This window comes from Phaethon aethereus (assembly GCF_964289735.1).
Source record: "Phaethon aethereus genome assembly, chromosome: 2".
In the NCBI taxonomy this organism is placed as follows: domain Eukaryota; kingdom Metazoa; phylum Chordata; class Aves; order Phaethontiformes; family Phaethontidae; genus Phaethon; species Phaethon aethereus.
In genome coordinates this window covers 143,051,620-143,071,255 of record NC_138582.1, presented here as the reverse complement: position 1 = coordinate 143,071,255, position 19,636 = coordinate 143,051,620, and the positions used below count along the sequence as shown (strand labels likewise).

The following is a 19,636-nucleotide window of genomic DNA, read 5'->3' as shown; positions in this document are numbered from 1 at the left end:
TATTTTTAGGCAAAGCAATAAAAATACCCTAGAGAGTTAGTGCTGATATACCGTAAAGGTGTAAATATCCTACTCTGATACTAAGACAGTGGCTGAAAAATACCACAGACCTAATAAGATATCTAAGGTGATATACATACACAGAAAATATTTATCTATTGCATTAAAACTCCACCTGTGCTGCCTATCTGTGGAGGGTAGAACCCCAATGCAGGGCAGGAGGAATTTAAAGCTGGAGAATGAAGAGTAACATGAATGAGGAGTCCTGGAAGTACAGACCAACAAGAAAAGCAAAACAATACCAAAGGCTTAATAACACCTAGAGAGTGCGTGACCACAACAAGAAGCATTTGTACAGTTTTAAAAACACTTGATAACTGTTACTTCTTTACTTACTGGGTAACCGACTCCTTCTGTAGGGAGCATATAAATCTCTGAAGTAGTCATTTTAGGAAACGGGCTATTAGTAACTTCACTAGCAATTTCAGATTCCGGACTTGGAGATGGAGAGAAAATGTTATTTTTTCTGCTGTAGACTTCAGATACATTCTCACAAATTTTTGTGATCAGTTTACTTTCAAGAGCTGAAAAGATTAACAAAATTATGAAATTTATTAAGCGTAATCGAGAAAAGTCATAATGATTCACCACAAGTTTTTAGTGCAGTATTAAACCTAAATCTTTAATGATAGTGACTTGTGAAAGAACATCTTCTAAAGTGATGTCAAAATGGAAATGAGAAGTAATAAAGTAACGCACTCTCTGAATTAATTATTTGCTTTTAATGCTCTTTTGTTCTTTTAAGAAGAAACAGATAAAAATACCAAGTCTCTTTTTAAAGACGAAGTCATAGCTCAACAGTGAAGAAAAGAAAACAGAGTGAAGGAATGAAAGTGTTTATGTGCAGGAAGGAAAAAGAAAAACTGGGTGACACATTCTACTTATTTGCACAAAAAATGGAGTGACTTGGAATACTTTTATGTTGAATGCCGGAGCCTGAGTCAGAGCCCTAAATTTAATCCCAGCTAGGACCAGAACTTTAGCTTGGACTCTGTCCTCTCTAGACGTAACTCCATCCACAGGCTTGGCATAGCAAAATGAGTTCATGCTCAGGAAAAATATACTTTATAGGTCTAGTCTGCCATTAGTCTAGATCAATGTACTTTTTTTCAAGGGTCATTATAGGTTTCCTCCGGATTTTCTCCTGATTCTAGCTGTGGCCACAGATTTTTCAAGCCACAGTTTGAAATACACAATGTACTATCATCAGACATAATTCCCTTGTATGTTGCTCCACCATTTTCCCCCCAGAATCAGGATAAAAGCATAGGTTTCCCTACAGCTTTCAGAAAAAAACACTTGAAAGCATGCTTGTAAGAGATGGTGAAGGGACTCCAAGACTGACAAGAGCCATATGAAAGAGAGAAAGAGACAGAATTGTTGCATCAAGGTGGAAGGAAATCTGCACCTCTCTGGGATGAAACTGTTACCAAGCACAAAAGGACTGCCAGGGAAGGCTGAAGCAAGCTCTCACAAAAGTGGAGTGCCCCAAAGAAGGGCTTGGCTTGGAAAACTGCTGTTCATTGTGTTTTATTATTTCTGCAAGAGGTAAAAATTTGGCAAAGGTTTCATTTGGCCAAAGAAGAAGAGAAACAGAAGAGCTACATCCAAAAGAGAAACACAAGCTGTCATTTAGTGGGCTGCCTTGCCTTCCTACAGGAAAGGCCAAACTCTCTTATATGCTTATTTCAAATTTCCTCTTACTAAAATAGTTTCTTTTACCTGAAAGCGTCATGAAGTCATCTATCTGGTAGACATGTTCTTCATCAGGGTCTGTTGCAATCAGCTGCATTTCTTTCAGAAAATCATCATAATGAGGATCAGCCCTTTGAACAATCCCAATGACAAATATCTCAATATTCGTAGCATGGGCCTCCCTTACTACAGTATCCAGTTGTACTTTATCACGGGCGTCTGCTTGTCCATCTGTTATGACAACAGCCACTTTTCTTACTGCCGGGCGTGCTGCCTGAAATAACTGAATGGCTTCTTGGATAGCAGAAGCTGTGTATGTGCCTTCTCCTAAGTAAGGCATTTTATCAACAGCTGTTTTCAGGTATTCTTTGGTTGTGTACTGCTTCAGAGAAGACACCAACTCCACTTGATGGCTGAAGTTGATAATGCCAATGCGGGTTGTAGCGTGGTTGGCCGATACCTTGTCAATGACTGTTTTCATAAAAGTTTTGATAATATTGAAGTTATCTGGTCCAACACTTTCTGAACTGTCAATGACAAATACTAGTTCCAGTGGTGTTACTCTACATCTGATACCACAACCTAGAAGAATAACCATTTCAGACATTTTATGAGAAACCACCTTCATAAAAATGAATCAAACTCATGTATCAGATTTACAGTCAGTTAAAGGTCAATTGATGAATTAATTCATAGTTACTGATACTGATAAATACAACAGAGCTGGACCAAATTACTTCCAGTATACCTGTGGCAACATAGTGAGCATTGTTTTCACACAAATGGTACCCTTACACACAAACATGTAGATGACAAATTCATTCAGTCAGTATAAATTCAGTGTGTTTTATTACAGCTTTTTTTTTCCATACTGGAATGCTTACCACATATTTCATTGATAAGTCTGATAACTTCTTCTCTCTGAAAAAGAGTATTAATTAATTTGCTGTGTGTTCTAGTTTTAAGAATGATTAATTTTATTTATTTATTTATTTGTTAAAAATGCAGGCAATGCAATGCCCCATAAACAACCTTGTGTAACATCACATAACCTTTAAATATTGTTTCCAGAATAAACTCTTATCTTTTAAATTAATTCATGTACATACTTACCGAAAGACCGGGTTCACCTTTTTTCCCCCAAGTTCCCTGAAAATGTGTAGAGTGAGATAGTCAACAAAAGACAAATTTGTCTAATTTCTATTGTATAAAATTAAGTAATATGAAAATATATTTTACCTTTGGTCCTGGAGGTCCTGGGTCTCCAATCTCTCCTTTGGCACCTTTGCTCCCTGGATCACCTTTATCTCCATAGTCTCCCTAATTTAAAACAACCGTATTAAACATGATCAGTTACTCCAGTTTTGTTGATAGTCAGAGGTGGAGTTACGGTTCAATGAGCTTTTAAGATTAATTTTCTGATGGCTTTTTACTATGTGGCTGATTTATCTTGTATGTATCATGAAGAGAACACCTGAAAGCAGAATCTTAGAGAAAGCAATATGGTCAGTAAAAACATCTTTAAGAAATTTATATGAAAAATTACCCTAATTCAGGAGTGAGGAGTAAAGACATCTTTATGCAAATATCGAGAATACGTAATTTTCTACTCTTCTTTGATTTTCTTAAACTCTAAAGGAATGTTTATACTGGACCTATCTTAATTCAGACCTATGAAGAGATATAACTGCCTCAGATCAGCCAATGTACTGAAACTCATACCAGCTTTGTACAGAACCCACATGAAAAACTGGGATGTTGCAAAGAACAGAGCAAAAGGCATGCTTGCACTGCTACATTAATCGGAAAATACGTAGTTTCACATGTAGACGCAATTCTGCACTTTTCCTCAAGTGACTAGACTTTTTGATTTCCAAAAATAGGAAGGGTTCAATGTTACGGTATTTCAAGATAATCCAGGTGTGAAATATACTAGCAAAGATTCAGGTTCTAAATTAGACATTTCTTCAAGAATGAGATTGTGCAAGACAGTTTTTTACTTCTCTCTGGAAGTTACTGACCAGCTTACATTTCATTTGAGACTTGAAATCTTAGAAATTTATCTAGATTACTGTCCATTTTGATATCATTCTTCAATATTACCCAGCCAATGGAATTACATAGATACCTCCTGTGTTACAGCATTCACCATGGTGATTGCTGTCAATTTTAATGAACACTTTTGACTCTCTCAGTCTGATTCTGATCTTACTCAAATTGGTATAAACCTGAAAATTGTACATAGCTCCTCCACAGAATTAGGAAAACCAGTCTCCACTAATTAAGCTCTTGGAAGACAGTTTCTATTCTATTTTCACAAAATCATAATATCCAGCAAAGGATATTACCTTCCATGAATTGAATCTAACATGAAAGTTAATGTCAGCATAAGGGAGAGAAAATATGATCTACTGACTGTGGTGGTGGTGTTACTCTTTTACACATAAATATATTAAAACCTGATCTCTTTGGTATTTGGCCCTTATATGAAATTCCTACTGAACTAAAACATTCCTTTTCATGTGTGACAAGTCTGCTATATTAATAGCAAACAGAAAAATTGTGAGTATTTGGAGAGATTTTACATTGGGTCACAAAGATTAGTCAAGATACAAGATGAATACAAAGAACAGTGAAAATATTGCAATTATTATTGTAGTATGTAGCATTTGGCATCCGAGAGAAAATAGAATTAGGAGGCAGAAATTTGAATCTGTGTGATAGGGCTTGATATTCACTGTTGCATAAAAGCTCCAAGCTGTAGTAGCTTGAATAATACAGAAGTCTGAAAAAGTACTAGTGTAGACTATAGTATCATGAACATTATTAGTGCAGGCAACAAATGTCTGGGGCTCTCAATGGGTACTACCTGCCTCAGGTGACTACAGAGGGGATTGAATTCTTATTTGGGTAACTTCCTCAGGTTACGGAGCCTGATCATCTCTGCTCTCCCATGAAGATTGCCATGGTTTTTCACCCTCATGCTTTCCAGACAGAGCCTTTACAATATATTCAATATTTCAGTGATGTTGTAGTTATTGCAGAAGGGCTGCCCAGCTGGCCCAGGTGTATGCTGTGAATTAAAGGTCGTCTGCTGCATCATGCACTGACATCAAGGGTCATTCCGCCTGGGCACACTGTTCTCATTCATGTATGCACATAGTTGGTCTCCACATCCACACTGACCATGAGCCTTGGTTTCCTTTGGCTACGCTGCTCCCATCAGATGCTGCACATCTGAAAATCACTAGTAAATAGCCAAAGTATTTAAATTCTCTTTGCGCAAAATTTGTTACATGGGAATAGGTGTGTAGGAATTTCCTACAATTTTTCTGTCAACCAGGAATCTGTTCAGCAAGGAAAGATTTAAGCTTGGGCTTCAATCATTGTAAATAATGAGTCAAATAAAAAAAGCCCTTGAAAGACATTAGTCAAAAAGCAATTCCTTTTTTTGTCAAAGCCTGGCAAATAAAAGAACATTTTTGTAATACCTGAAAAATATCTAAGATAACTGAATACCTAATTTGACTAATATTATTCTCCTGCTAACAGCTATGACTTCATTCCAGATTGTACTTTGGAGCCTAGTCCTTAATGAAAATTAGGATTTTCACAGCCTCCAAAGCTGACAGTAAGTAATAGGCATTTACCTTGCTAGCTATACAAGACAATGTCTTTGCCTTCTATTTATCTTCAAAGAGCTGGCACACCAAATAACCAATAAAGGGAGAAAAAATTACCTTTTTTGCCTTATCACAAACCTAGGATTTACCTTTGGTCCAGGAAGGCCAATTCCTATTGATCCCTTTAGTCCAGGAAAACCTTGATTTCCTTTTTCTCCCTGAACAGAATGTGGGAAGTAAGTTTAATTGAAAAATTAAATTAAAATCTATGCTGTATATATTCACTTTCTGTATCTATTCACATCTGCATAATAGAGAAAGCCAGATATTTGTATTATTCCATGAAGCACATAATTTTCAAGACAGAAGTGGTCTGAAGCTGGAGAAATAAGCAACTGGGTACAATTCAGAACACAGATGAAGCCTTATAAAGTATATAATGAAGAATTTATTCCTGATTAATTAAAAGAAAAATTGTCATTTCACTGAAACAGATGAAAGACAAAAGTAACCTCACTGAGGTTCAGACAGTTATTCATCCAGTCTAGAAGCAGTAAAATGACGTCCAGCACAAAGGTTCTCTAGAAATACACACCCAGAATCTCTGCAAGGTTGATGCAGTTTTTCTGATCTTAAGTAAATAAAAAGACTTCTCTGCTTTTCACAATGTGGAGAGCAGACCATCCTTCTGCTGATACTTCAAGTAAGACAGTATCAGTCCAGCTACAAAGTTAAATTTGTTTATAATGATTGTTATACATGCCCTGATGCATGCACACAGACTTGAAAAGCATGTTCACGCTAGCAGTGTGGGCACACAACGTGTTATAAAAGGCAGCTGTTTATTTTATAAAATGGATACAGAAAATACTTCACAGCATCTGGCTTCCAGAAACTTTCCTGTTTTATTTAATAGGGTAACACAAATATTTTTTTCAGATCAACTGCTGTATACATTTTAAACACAGCTAGAGGTGATTATATTGCCTGGTACATAAATGCTTCACCATAATTCACATTATATACATAATTCACATAACAGCAGTGCATGGTGCAGACACCAAAACCAGCTCCAGAGAATGTCAATGAGATCAGGAGCAGTCATCACCTGTACTCGACCTAGCCTATGAGATGCAAGTACAAAGTTAGGTTTACTTTTCAGTCAAGAGCCCTCAGACTAGCGTTCTCACTAAAGCATCTTTTACTAATACTTGTATAGCTGCTTACAAATAGGCCAAAGGGGTTATATTGCTCATAATGGGCAGAGAAATACAAAGTGTTTCCAAATTTATCAAGACTCCAGCCTTCACCAAAGGCACTCTAGTGCAGAAGGACTGACCACTGACCATTCCTGCTGTGCTGGATAGGGGCTTATGGATTTCTGCAGGTGGAGAAGCAGCTGCACAGTGCACAGCCAAGTCAACCTTCTCTTCCTTGTATTCAGAACTCCTGAATCCCGTGAGTTGGCAGTTCACCAGGGGTTAAACAATGAGATGCAGCTTCTAGAAGAGGCAGTATACTATGAGTCATGGTCCATGAGTGGTTTTCCCTGTCCAAATTCCAGATTTGAATGAGTTCCTGCTGAGATGGGAGCTTCTGCTTGCACATGGGTGCATTGTGGTCTTGCCCCACGCTAGCCAAACGCACCCACTGCACTCCACCATTCATATCTCCACTGGAGCACTGCCTTTACAGCCTTGCCCTGCAGGAGCCTCTTGGTCCACTAGCCCCAGCTTGGCGAGCAAAAATGCTCTGCTTGTCATCAGGGCTACCTATCACTGCCTTTTGGCTTTTAAACATAATGGCTTTTAAACATGGTGAAACAGCGTGCCAGCCTGTTTCAATGCTTGCCATCCAGCACTGGGACTGACTATCCTTCCTGACTAGGGTCATCAGAGAACTTCCTGATCAACACCTTTGCAGATCTGCAGAGCACATACATATGAATTAGGATATGCTGTGTATTCCAGTGGTCCTCCACCAATAATAAATGTCAGATCCAGCAAAACTATAAATTTATTGCTGCCATTTGTTAAAACCCATTTGACATTGTTAGGTTGGTGCTGAGGCAATGAAAACTGAACTGAACTCTACTGTTCTAAAAAAATCCATACCTGTACAGCTGCCATTTCTCATAGGCATACATGTGAGTTTTATCCTTTAAAATGTCAACTGCAGAACCAAATCCTACTTCCTGTGCTTGTGCAATCAATCATCAACTTAAGAAGAATTTATCATATATAACATAACTGAACATTTAGTAAAAACTAAGACGTATGCTGTATTAATTCTAAAATATTTATTGCTTTGCCAGTCCAAGCCACGTACACAATTAAACTCAAACTTGACCATCAGTCTTATCATAAAAACCAGTGGTATGCATGTAAAAATGCAGACCCTTGGATCCTTGACCCTAATATCCTGCTAGATCACTGATCAATAAGCAGGTTTTTATATAAAAATGTCATTCTCAGAACAGAGTGCAGATCTCAGAATGTCTAGACTGTGGTTTTGAAAGGAAACCAAGCATAAAAAAAGAAGACCTGTGCATGTAGCTATCAACATATAGTTACTTGAAAACCATCTCATTTTTGACATTCCATTCTTACCGTATGCAGACTAAGCTCTATGTGTATATATAAAAAATACTTGAAGTGATATTGATAGTTCAAATCCAGGAGTATAGTAGCTTTTAACCTGATGAAGACTGGCCAAAAAGAGTGAAGCTTGACATGGCTGTGAAGAGATAGAAGGACAGAAGAGACAGCTAGAAGCTCAACAAGCACCAGCGTATGGAGGAAACAGGTATTAAAGGAGCAAGACAGTTGCCAAAGTTGTTCAGAAAGAAGTTGTTCCTAAGAATTATATAAAAATAATAATAATCTTTAAAAGCAGTTGTTAAGGGTAGAAAATTCAAGAGATAAGACTGTGCCTACATAACTTTTGGAACGCTATAGAAACTCCACCAGCTGAGTCTGATCCACCACATCATTACAGTTTTGGTTTCAAACCCAGAGACAAAGACCTTCCATAGCCAGAGCCCATGTTACTCTTCTACATCCTAAATTCCACATCCTTACATTACAAACGTACCTCTGTCTGACAATGTGTGTCAGTAGGCCGTGTTCTTCAACTGGAAATCTTGCATGATGAAACTGAGCTCTCTACACTTCTAAAATATGCTTTAGATACTACTCATAACAGTGCCAACATAACATCCAAAACCGTGTCTGTATCCATATAGAGATAGGTAGATAGATAGACAGACAGACGGATAGATAGATAGATAGATGTAAATGTACACACTGAGCATATTTTGACTAACCTTTACCTTTCTTCAGGAAGAGAAAAAATATTATATAGTCTGTATATTTTTTCATGTACCATCAGATGCATTTGATTGCAGAAACATTTCTGTTCAGAACAGCAATTGTGCTTTTATAACTAACCTCACATACCCATAGAATTAACAAAGATATATTCCAAGTATTATTTTCTGGAAACTTATCAGAAACATCTGTTAAAGCCAGGCAGGAAATAGTTTTCCTATACCATTAAGCCATACAGAGATGGCAGAAATTTTTCTGTTTTCCACAAGAATAGAGCAAGGAGCCTTCAAAGATTCAGCAAACAAACGAAGAGAACAGAAAGGAAAATAGGAAGTTCCCTATGCCCTCACATTAGAATACCTAATAGCTTTGTGGTTACTAATAATGATTAATACAGAAGAAAACTACAAATAGGTCAAAACCAAAGGTCTAGACAGTTAGATGACTCTAACCGTGTAGAGATCTCTGTCTAGGAGTCTTGATATAAAGTAAATCAGAATCTTTTAAAGAGAGTTACACAATAAAGAGAAAAGGAAGAACACAGTAAAATATAATTTTAGAATATAAAACACCTCACGGTGAAAAAAGGAAGGGCTCACTGCAGTACAAAAAGGGAAATGATTGAACATGAGTCTAAAAATAGAATACATTGAAGCTGGAGTCAGAACAAGTACTAAACAAAACAAATTCAGAAGGAATTGGTGCTTTCCTGGTAAAGCTTGTCTGAAATAATTCCACCCTGAACCAAATAAAGGTTCTGCTATGAAACATTTCACCAGCCAGGTACATTTTTAGTGTCTCTGACCAACTGCAGTGTAGAGAGGCATCTTTCCTAATCCAGCTAAAACAGTGCTCCTCTTTCTGATCACTATTAGATTTGGAGAGCTGAGCACAGTCCTCCTGATCTAGGGAAATATTCAATCATATACTCAACTTTAAGCATACTGATTTAAGAGAAATAGAACAAACTTGGATTGTCCTCCACTAGAGCCTCCAGTTATAATAATTTTCTTCCACACATTTATGACAAGGCAATTTATTAACTTGGAATGTTTGGAATATGTTGCCATGTTTGTGCTTCTCCTTACAAGGAGAGAAGTTATGGTTATGGCTGGAACTGGGTAAGTAAAAACCTGATGAAGAGTATGTGAGAGACTGGTTAATTTCTTTTATATTCCTATACGTGCTGTTTGACTTATTCTGACACAACGTGGTATATCTCTGTTACTGTCTTTTATAAGGGCATTCAGAGAAAAACCTGGATGTTTTCTTTGGAGCTTGCTTTAAATCTGAGTAAATCAGTAAGATGTGGCAGAGATGAGACATTTTTCCCAGGTTAAATATATTTGTAATGACAAGAAGAGGAGAGAAATTGGGTGCCAACAATACTGCAAACTCAACAGTTAAAGTTAATATTACATAACTTGTGAACAAGAAACTTAAATTTACAATGAATATTTGCAAGAGTTCACTGTCTCAGTGGCAAACAGAATACACACAGAGATTATGCAGGGAGAAAACCAGACAATGAATCTCCTTAAGAGACAGTTCTGAGAAGAAACTGGACAGATAACACATTAAACTGGATTACCTTGCTTCCTTGTATGCTGTCACCAGGGGGGCCAGGTGGACCAGGCAAACCTTTCTGTCCCATAATACCCTATAACAGTCAGTAGGGCAAAAAAAAGATGGTAAACTCTATTCCTGGTAACACTAAGGAAGTAATCTCAAAGTCACTGCAAGGAAAAAGTAAAACCACTTCAAAGACTCCAGTTCTGGTTCTTCTTTGATTTACGGTTTCATACTGTGGTCCTTGGTAATTGTCCCTGGCTAATTCCAAGGAAATTAAAGGAACAACTAAGCTGAAAATAATTAAAGAATAAAATACGCCCATGAAACAGTGTGGTATTTTTCCCAGGTAGAAACCAACAGAAATCATCTTTATCCAACAGCTTTGTGCAATCACTCCCCACAATGGCAGCCAACAGTAGGGGCACAAAGGACCACAGCAATAAAACCCAGTGTGAGTAAATCTGCCAGGAACGTTAGTTAGCTCCTGCGCATCATGTATATACGTCAAGCCCCTGTGGTGCCACTGCCTCTGGGAGCACCAGTCATTCAGAAAATCAGAAATGGGAGGGAAGGAGAGAAAAACCAAAGCAGCACCTGCTGATTTGTGTCAATAAAGTCAAAGCCAGGCAAAGCCCTTGTGCTTTGGAGGCAGGCTAATCTAACATTTCAATGTGACAAAGTGAAGCATTTCCCTTCGATTACATGAAAATTAAACGTTTGCTTTTCTCTTTTCCCTTTTTCTGTTTTTTTTTTAGTTGAAAAGGGTCTCCCAATTTGACCCAGCTTCATAAAAGTTTCTGTATTTTTGATTACTCTCTAATAATAAATAACCACCGTGCTCCAATACAGTAAATGGAATTAATTCAGTGGCATGTAAATTACCTACTTTTTGCATATGTTGACTATTTAGGCAGAAGTACACAAAAACCTGATCATCATTAAATAGAAATATATAGCTCTAAATAATTAACTTCTAGATATTAGTGACATTTGAAAAGTCATCACTCTCATCTGTGTAGAAAAAAAATTTGTCACAAACATTGACAGAATCTTTTGTGAAAAATACTGTTAATCTATGTATTTATAAGCAGGGGTTCACACAAAACATTGTGGTGCTAAACAGCCTATGTCAAGAACTAGATGCTACAAGCAGGGCCTCACCCTGGGAAAACAACATTATTTCCCCACAGACAACACATTTTTCATTCTTGAAGGCTTTGCAGAAGCAGTATATAGCGTTGCACTTTTGTGGGATTATGACACTCAGTCCAAACTTACTTTTTTTAAACAGACTGTGTCTCTATGATTTACCAAGGTACTGAAATTGCTGCAGTTATAAGAAATCAAGGGACAGACAGACATACATCCTCAGAAAATATTCGTGCTCATTGCACTCATTGCATTTCTGTAACAGGTTGGTAATAGCAATGTTTCTCCATTCAGATACTGGTTTATTCAAAACGGCAGTGGAAACTTCTGTTAATCTCTGCTAAGGAAATTATAGACAAAGTTACAAAGACACATCTATTTTTAACTTAAATTAAAGTGTACAGATATATACCAAAGTCCAGTGTTTCTCTCCATTGCCTTTGTAAAAGTAATTGATGGATACATCTATAATAAAGAAATCCGGGCATGATTTGAATTACTTTCCTTACCAGAATTTCTTTTTTGAATTCTAAATAATTTTAGTGGAGGGGGGAATAAAATGCCCAGATGTTGTATGTTGGCTGCTTATAGAATTAACTTTGCGTTTTCATGTTTCTTTCCTAGTGGTTTTACTGATGTAATTAATTGGATTCCATTTCATTGAGCAAAAATTGCAAACATAAAATTTGCATTTAACGTATTTTCCACCACAAAAGAATCCCTTGGAAGCAGAATAGGTACACACAGAAGAAATGCATCATTTAACACATTTATCAGCCTGATAGTTCTGTTCAATTACCAGCTGTAATCTCATAAAGTTTAGCTGCAAATGCAATTTTTATCCAATCAGTGTTCCTTCCTAATCCAGTTGGTACAAGTGTATGGGCACTACCCATGTTATGCTTGATTTCTCTTGCAGATGCACTAATGTAAAGCAAGATACTCTGATGTCCAAGAGATCAGAGTCTGGCAGTCAGCATCACAAAAGCGCAGAAAGCTTCAACATGGCATTGTACCAACCTTGGGACCAACTGTTCCGCTCCCCCGTGGCCCTGGGGGCCCAGGATAGCCTCTTATTCCACGGTCTCCCTGAAAATAGTTGCAGAAACGTGAGTAGTTTATCACCTATTAACTGTTACACCTCTCATCCACTTATGAAGCTATCAGTCAAACTACTGAGTTAAAAAAAAACAAACCAAACAAATGCTACATACATAAACAATTGCTTTATAGATATTTTAAAAAGCCCAAAATGCAGGCATGCACATTATTTAAGCTCTAGGTGAAGAAGACTATTCCCCAACCAAAGGTCCACGTGATCGAAATCACCAACAGGGCTAGTACTCTAATTTGCAAGCTTATCAGCTACAGAAGAAAAATAAAAGCAAACTCATTTGGAAACCACCGTTTTTCCATTACGTCCTGCAGGGGCTTACCGGGATGGACAGGGAGCTCGCTAGTGGGACACAACAGTGATCATGCCCTTTACTGATCATGGGCTTGTTCTGAAACTAAAGGCATTTAATTTCCAGAATTGTCAAACTATTATGCTTATGAAACCCACATTAATTTTAATAGCATTGATATAGAAGAATAAATAGAACAGCGAAGGAGATGGGGGTCAGGGGACATTACTGGTAGGGGGAAGCACGGGGACATAAGCAGCAGTTTTGTTTTCCTCAGTCCATAATTGTACAAATGAGGGACTAGGCACACATTCAGCACATGATCACTAGAAAATTCCCATCAATTTGAAAAGAAAAAAGAAATCTAGAACTGGTAAGTTATGGATGCAGAAAATTCTGAATTGGGTTTAACATGTCCCTAATTAAAAAATGTCCCCAAACCTATGCCTGTGCAGGCAAGTGCAAAAGAAAGAAATGTTCTGATAAGCTATTGATCACCCAATATATTAACAAGAGCCAAGAAGAAATTGTATTTCTTGCCAAAATAAAAAATTTCACCAAAAAACCTCTTCATTGTACTTGTTTTTCACTCGGAAAATCTGTAGAAATGTCTGTGCCTGCAGAGGGAGCATTCTAACTAGCAGAGAGATGCAAGTATGAATCACACAAATCACAGATGCCACTTGAGTTGTCGTAGGTGAAAAGAAACAACATGTCAAACTGATTAAAAAGGAAGCAAACAAAAGTACAGAATCTTTTACTGACTTCCTTTACTTTCCAGGAGGAATGTGTGCAGTCATTATAACGACTGCTTTTAGGTGAAAAGCCCAAGGTTCAATCTCTAGCAAAGAGATCAGTCCAATCTGTGTTTTTTATATATGTTTATGATACTCTCATGCTAAGTCCTGACATATGTGCTATTTATGGAAATATATTAGGGCCCAAACTATGACCAGATTTGATGGATTTGGTGAGGTGGAAACTCTGAATCCAAAGGCTAAGGTTTAGACTGAGCTTGCCTTCCTGATGTAACATTTGGCTTCTGAATTTATTTTCAATTCCTATTTCTTCCAAAGCACTGGAGACTGGCCAATTTGAGTCAGGACATAGGCATGGTACATGGATGCTCTTAGCTTTAAATTGGTGTGTCAAGCTGATTGGGTTAAACTGATTGCCATGTTCAGTCGGGAGGAAATTTCTCCCTCAGATTTGATCAGAGAGGGGAGTTTGTTGTTTTTGTCTAGTCTGGTTTGGAAAAGGGAACTGAAGAGTGAGCTACTCTCTTTAGTAGTGTTGTTCTTCTTCAGATGACCTGAGGCTTTTATATTACACCTTCCCTGCTAATGCAAAGAGCCAAGACACTGGCAATGCCCTTGAACTTTTTGCCCTTTTTTTTCATTCCCAAATTCCAGCTATAAACTCTTAAAGATTACAATCACAAGCACTTAAAGATTGTAGCACTTAAGTCTGGTACATCGTGCTGGGAAATGCCCCTCTGTGGTGGGATGAATGGTAGATACTCCTGGTCTTTGAAAACATGCCTGGTTTCTCAATTCCTCCTGCAATGCATTTTCTTACAATTAGCTTGAGATTGTCATATTAGTAGGAAATACTGAGAGTCTAGGCAAATGTAGGCATCTTCCTATTTAGTACCATTTATTATCACAGGAATAATCATTGTTCCTCAATGTCCTCACAAACCGTAACACAACCTTAAGCTGTTTGTAGGAGAACTCTTCACGAGCAGCAGTTGCTCAGAGCAGCCAAAGCTTTCCGTGCCCAAGTCTCCTTCTGAAACCGCCAGAGGTGCCTGAGCTAAGAGGTGGATATACAGATAAGACTTTGCATTATAATTTTTTTAGGACATCCTGGGGTGCTGTGGCCTGTGAAACAGCCTGTAAGCCGCTGTGATGGAAGCTGAATGGGAGGTTACCAAACAAGTAAATGATTCCTTATGGTCCAGTATCCAATATACCTACAACCTGCTCTTAAACCAGCCCTGACCAAAAAGAGCGTAAGGGTGACTTGAAGCCATCTGCCTCTTCCTCCCATGGGTAACAAATTCTTACACAGGGTCGTTGCAGGTGAAGGATCAAATTTTAGTCTCACATGCTTAGTTAATACCAGATGTTTCACTGAAAAGCTCTTTTGTAGAGCTTTATAGTAATCCTCAAAGTTTCTGTATTTCTTGGCTTATACAAAAAGACTTTTATTTTGCTTTAGGAGTTGTGAAGTGGAGCAGTTCTTTTTCCTAAGGTGTGACTCTAAACTGTCATCCAGGGAATTAATTTCAGGAATGATTAGTACTGTTCTTTGATAAGCTCTAATTTATTTCCTGTATTGTGCTTATAGACAAGCTTGTCACCATCAGCAAAGCAGTGAAATAGAAAAACACCTCTGAAACAAGAAGTAAAGAGCTGAGTCAAGACAGTGTGAAGTATGGGATTCCGATGTCTATTCCGTACCATTTGTTCAAGAAAATTCATTAAATGACCTAATGGTCACCTGAAAAATGAATCTTGACTTCCAAATGTATATAACCTCATTTACTGTGAAGCGTGTAAATTTGATACTGAAACATACAACAGACACTGCAATACTCTCTTTAGTGAGAGCTAGTGGATATAACAGTATTTGTAAGAAGAACATATCAAAAAAAGGACGTTGCATCTCTGCTTTCCACATTTTAGTTCAAATAGACAAGGCCCAAGCTGCTGTAGTTATTTATATTGCAACTGGATCCAACCCAAATGTTCATGCACTAGGGACTGTGCTAGGGGTTTTAATATTCCTTCTGCTATCCAGTTACTGAGAATGAAGCTTGCTTTATTTCCAGTGCTGGGCTCTTGCTCTTGAATGTCTGCAACCCACCTCCTAGTTGGCAACAGTGCTTTTAAATCAATTTTTATTATATTCTGACATTATGTGCTTCTGTTTTAATGCTACAGAAAATAGGGTGCTGCCAGGATTGAATGCATCCCACATGTTCCAATTTTGTTTTCATGTGAATTTGACCTCTGATACATAAAATTCCTATCTAGCAGTGTGCACATATGTGAGCCATTTCTGAAAGTGGGGAGAACAGAGCTCTGATTCAGCTGAGTGGAACATTCCTATATAATGATACTCAAAGGAATTTCAAATTAACTAGTGTGTAAATTTATGAGTCTCTTTTATCAAATAAATGTTCTTTTTTATATGCAGAGATTGTTGCTGTTCTTATATTTATTTTTTTAATGTGGAAGGGATGAGAGGTAGCCTATATTTTATTTGAAAAAAACAGAAGATTGTCCATTTCATGCACTAAGTTCTGGTGGAATTCTTGCAATTCAAGTGAATTGTTTTTCCTTGTGGCACCTTTGCTACCAGGAAGTTATCTTAGTTACGCAACTAAGGATTCAAAATTTTTATAAGCAAACAGGAGCAAAAAATCAGGGAAGGAGAAGAAATATTTATATACTTTGTTTCTCTTTTTCCAGTGTACTCCACACCATGTCTAGTGCGGATGCACAGAATTAAATCACAGATGAGACTATTTGGACACTGCATGCTTTGGTGCAGCAGTCACACACTGCAAAAGCTACAGTTGCTTGCCATTTATAGAAGCGATATGCATTTCCCCCCATAGGATTAATGCACCAATCTAGATGCATCATGAAAAAGAAACTTACCTATTTTAAAGTAAAAAATACACATTAAATTTTTATCAGATATTTTTAACTCTTGATTTTTTTTATTTTCTGGTTAGATAAGCACTACTCTGAGCAGCCAGATTTGATGGGCAATATCACACTGAACACAATCAAACCTGTAGATCCACGCAAAACTTTTCATATAAAATTTGATGTGAGCATGATTTTCCCTAATTGTGTCATGTTACTTGCAAAGACAGCTACTCTACAGGGCTCTTCATAATACAGCTCCTCCTAGAACAAGATGCCACTTCTCCATAACCCATGGTTATGGTGCATTCTGAAGCTACACCATGACTGGTTATTATGAGTAGAAACCTCTGGTTGATAGGCAGCTTCTAACTCTCCTATCAATGAGTAGTGCTACAGCCCATTAGCAGTGAATTTGTAGCCTGATGCTTACACTGTATGCAATGTGAGGAGACCTGCCTGCTCTGCTCCTGTGGACAGATCACCTGCTGGGGTTAGAAGTACACATTAAGAGCACTTACAGATCAGATTATCTAGTTTAGCTTCATCTGAAGGAAATCCATTTCCTGGGTTGTGGGACCGCTCAGACCTCTTTTTGGTCCGGAACCCAAAGCACAGTAAATGGGTCCACTGGGAGATTGACTTCAACACCTCATTTCCGATCCAGCCTGAACACCCGCGCAGATCACCTGAGACGACTCTGAGTTTGTACGTGAGGCTGCCTGAACTAGACTGACTGCACATGCTGAGGTCTTGCTCCTTAGGCTGTATCACACCCAGCTCCCACAACCACAGGAAGCCCCATTCTATTAACCTGAAAACACAGCTTCCTTTGCATCCATGTTTTTCAACAATTTCGTTCTTAGAATCAAGCTACCTAATTCTGACAATTTTGTGACAACAGAGGTGACTTGATGGAAATGAGGAAGATACTTTTAACTTACATGACAACCCTGATCTAACCTGAAACTGTCAGAACACACATGAGAATAGCGATAACAATTTACCAGTTTGCCTTTGCCTAATCTTTTGCAGGCTTCTTTATAGATAATGAATTACAATATGAGTTTCTATTTCTAGTTATTCCATTACACTATTTCCTGTTACAATTTAATAGTATTTAATTACAAGAGCCTCACCTCTTGGTCACAGATATTTCACTTTTGCTCAGTCAAATTCAGGTTTAAGTAATGGGCCTATTGCCAAATTTATTATTAATCAGTAATGTTCAACTAACATAACAAAGGTCATACTCCTCCACAAAAAGATACTACCAATAAACCTGCTTTACTAGTACCATGAATATACTTCAGCCCACAGATCTGGAGGGATGGTAACACTTCTTATGCTGTTCATTGGTGGAGAAGAGACTGACAAGTAAGGATTTATGTCTTTATAACAGACTATGAACAACTCACTTGTTTTGGCAATGATTTACATCACTTAGAGCTGAAAGTGAAAACTGTAAGTTTTCTATAACTAACTGTAATCTATTTCTAACTGTAACTATAATAGTAATCTATGATTTAATTAAATATATATGTTATTATATACAAAGACTTACAGTGGTTTAAGAATAACTGTGATAAAAAGACTAGATCCCATGTCCTCCACTGCAAAACCTGGATATATTTTCTTTTACTTTGCAGCTTTTACCTCCTCCCCTCTAAAGCATTTACTTCCACCAGCCATGATCTGGGGTGGAACTTTTTGAGTAATTATACAGGCACTTTCCAGCCCCCCACCCCCAAGTTTATTTCTGTATGCCTTGTACATTTGTGATACTTTTCAGAAACACAGCCACAAACGCTGATTTTAAAAATTCCACTTGCGAGAAATTTCACTGCAATTATTCTAGTGGCTTCCTTTCACTTAAAAAAAAAAATCTTTTGTTTCCATGTTGGATTTAACTCAAATTTCTTTATGTTAAACCCCTATATTCCCACTGAAATTCTGATTTATATTTCTGATGTTTGTAATCTTTCAACCATGGCATCACAGTGGGAGATCCTTTCATTTGTTTACCTGACATGACCTTCTAATTCCTTTTCTTTGGGAAACACTACATTCCAGAACTATGCATTTAGGAGGTGGAGGGGAATTCCAGACATAATGATGCCCCTAGACATTTTCATCTAATATCTGCCTTAATAATCTTGTACAATATTCTAGGAGTTTAATGAAATGTTCTTCTGTAGTACCAAGAAAAATGTTTAATAAGACTGTATTACATCAAGTCTCATATCTATATTTGGAAATGATATTATCTCATATTAAAAAAAAACTAATTAGTTTAGCAATATGTATTTTCTGTAAGTCTATATTCAATGACATAATTGAAATTACTTTTAGTTCTTCAGTAGTTCGTTTCATGGGCCAGACATTGCATTACTTTATGTGAAATGTCTTGTATTGATTGATAAACAGCAATTTGGAATGGGAGCACAAAGCCAGGTTTCTCAGATCCCATTGTCAGGCCATGCTACAGTCATTCTAAGGTCAGGTCATTCTAAGGATGAATGTCCTTCAGTTTCTCCTTTATTGTGGATATGCTTTTAATAAGTTATTGTTGCTGTTTATTTTAAATGGGAATTCTCATGTTTTGGGAACAGAAGTTGAAAGTTCCTTCTGTTTGGGAAAAAACTTGTTTGGCCGATATTTATTTTGCTTTCTCCTGCAACAGGCTGCCTGTTTCCTATTTCACATATGTTATGAGGAAATCATTAATAAAACCACTCTGTGGGATATTTTAAAGCAATTTCTTGTATGATTTTAGTCTTAAGTCTCTTTTTTCCAACTTTTTATAACATAGCAGTTGCAATGCAACTTTTTAGGTGAAATACATCCTGCTTAGGACTTATAACAGTTTAGCTATTCTGCATTTTATGAAAAAACTTAGAAGTGTTTCAGTGTTGTGTTTCTAATCCCTTTATGAGTTTGGTTTTTTTTTTTAAGCTGCTGAGTTATGTCTCTAAACTAATACTAATTTTAGATGAAGGCTTATAGCCTTCTCTTAAGAATCCATTTCTAGGAACTTTAAAAATATATCACTAGTTCCACGTAACCAATATTTCCCTGGATTCCTTTGGAGCCTCATCCCTTGCACTTTGTAGGACAAAGGAAGTGCATAATTATTAGGC

General features: G+C 37.3%; 1 protein-coding gene across 1 annotated transcript in view; it reads right to left on the bottom strand.

Moving 5' to 3' along the window:
* Positions 1-19,636, bottom strand: part of COL28A1 (collagen type XXVIII alpha 1 chain) — a gene marked incomplete at both ends in the record, with an annotated part of 75,661 nt that overhangs the window by 12,987 nt on the left and 43,038 nt on the right. Inside the window, 8 exons of the mRNA XM_081996504.1 lie at positions 397-584; positions 1,783-2,337; positions 2,640-2,676; positions 2,869-2,904; positions 2,995-3,075; positions 5,528-5,596; positions 10,299-10,367; positions 12,449-12,517. Of these exons, the coding sequence (XP_081852630.1) occupies positions 397-584; positions 1,783-2,337; positions 2,640-2,676; positions 2,869-2,904; positions 2,995-3,075; positions 5,528-5,596; positions 10,299-10,367; positions 12,449-12,517 (1,104 nt within the window). The remainder of the gene's footprint in view (positions 1-396; positions 585-1,782; positions 2,338-2,639; positions 2,677-2,868; positions 2,905-2,994; positions 3,076-5,527; positions 5,597-10,298; positions 10,368-12,448; positions 12,518-19,636) is intronic.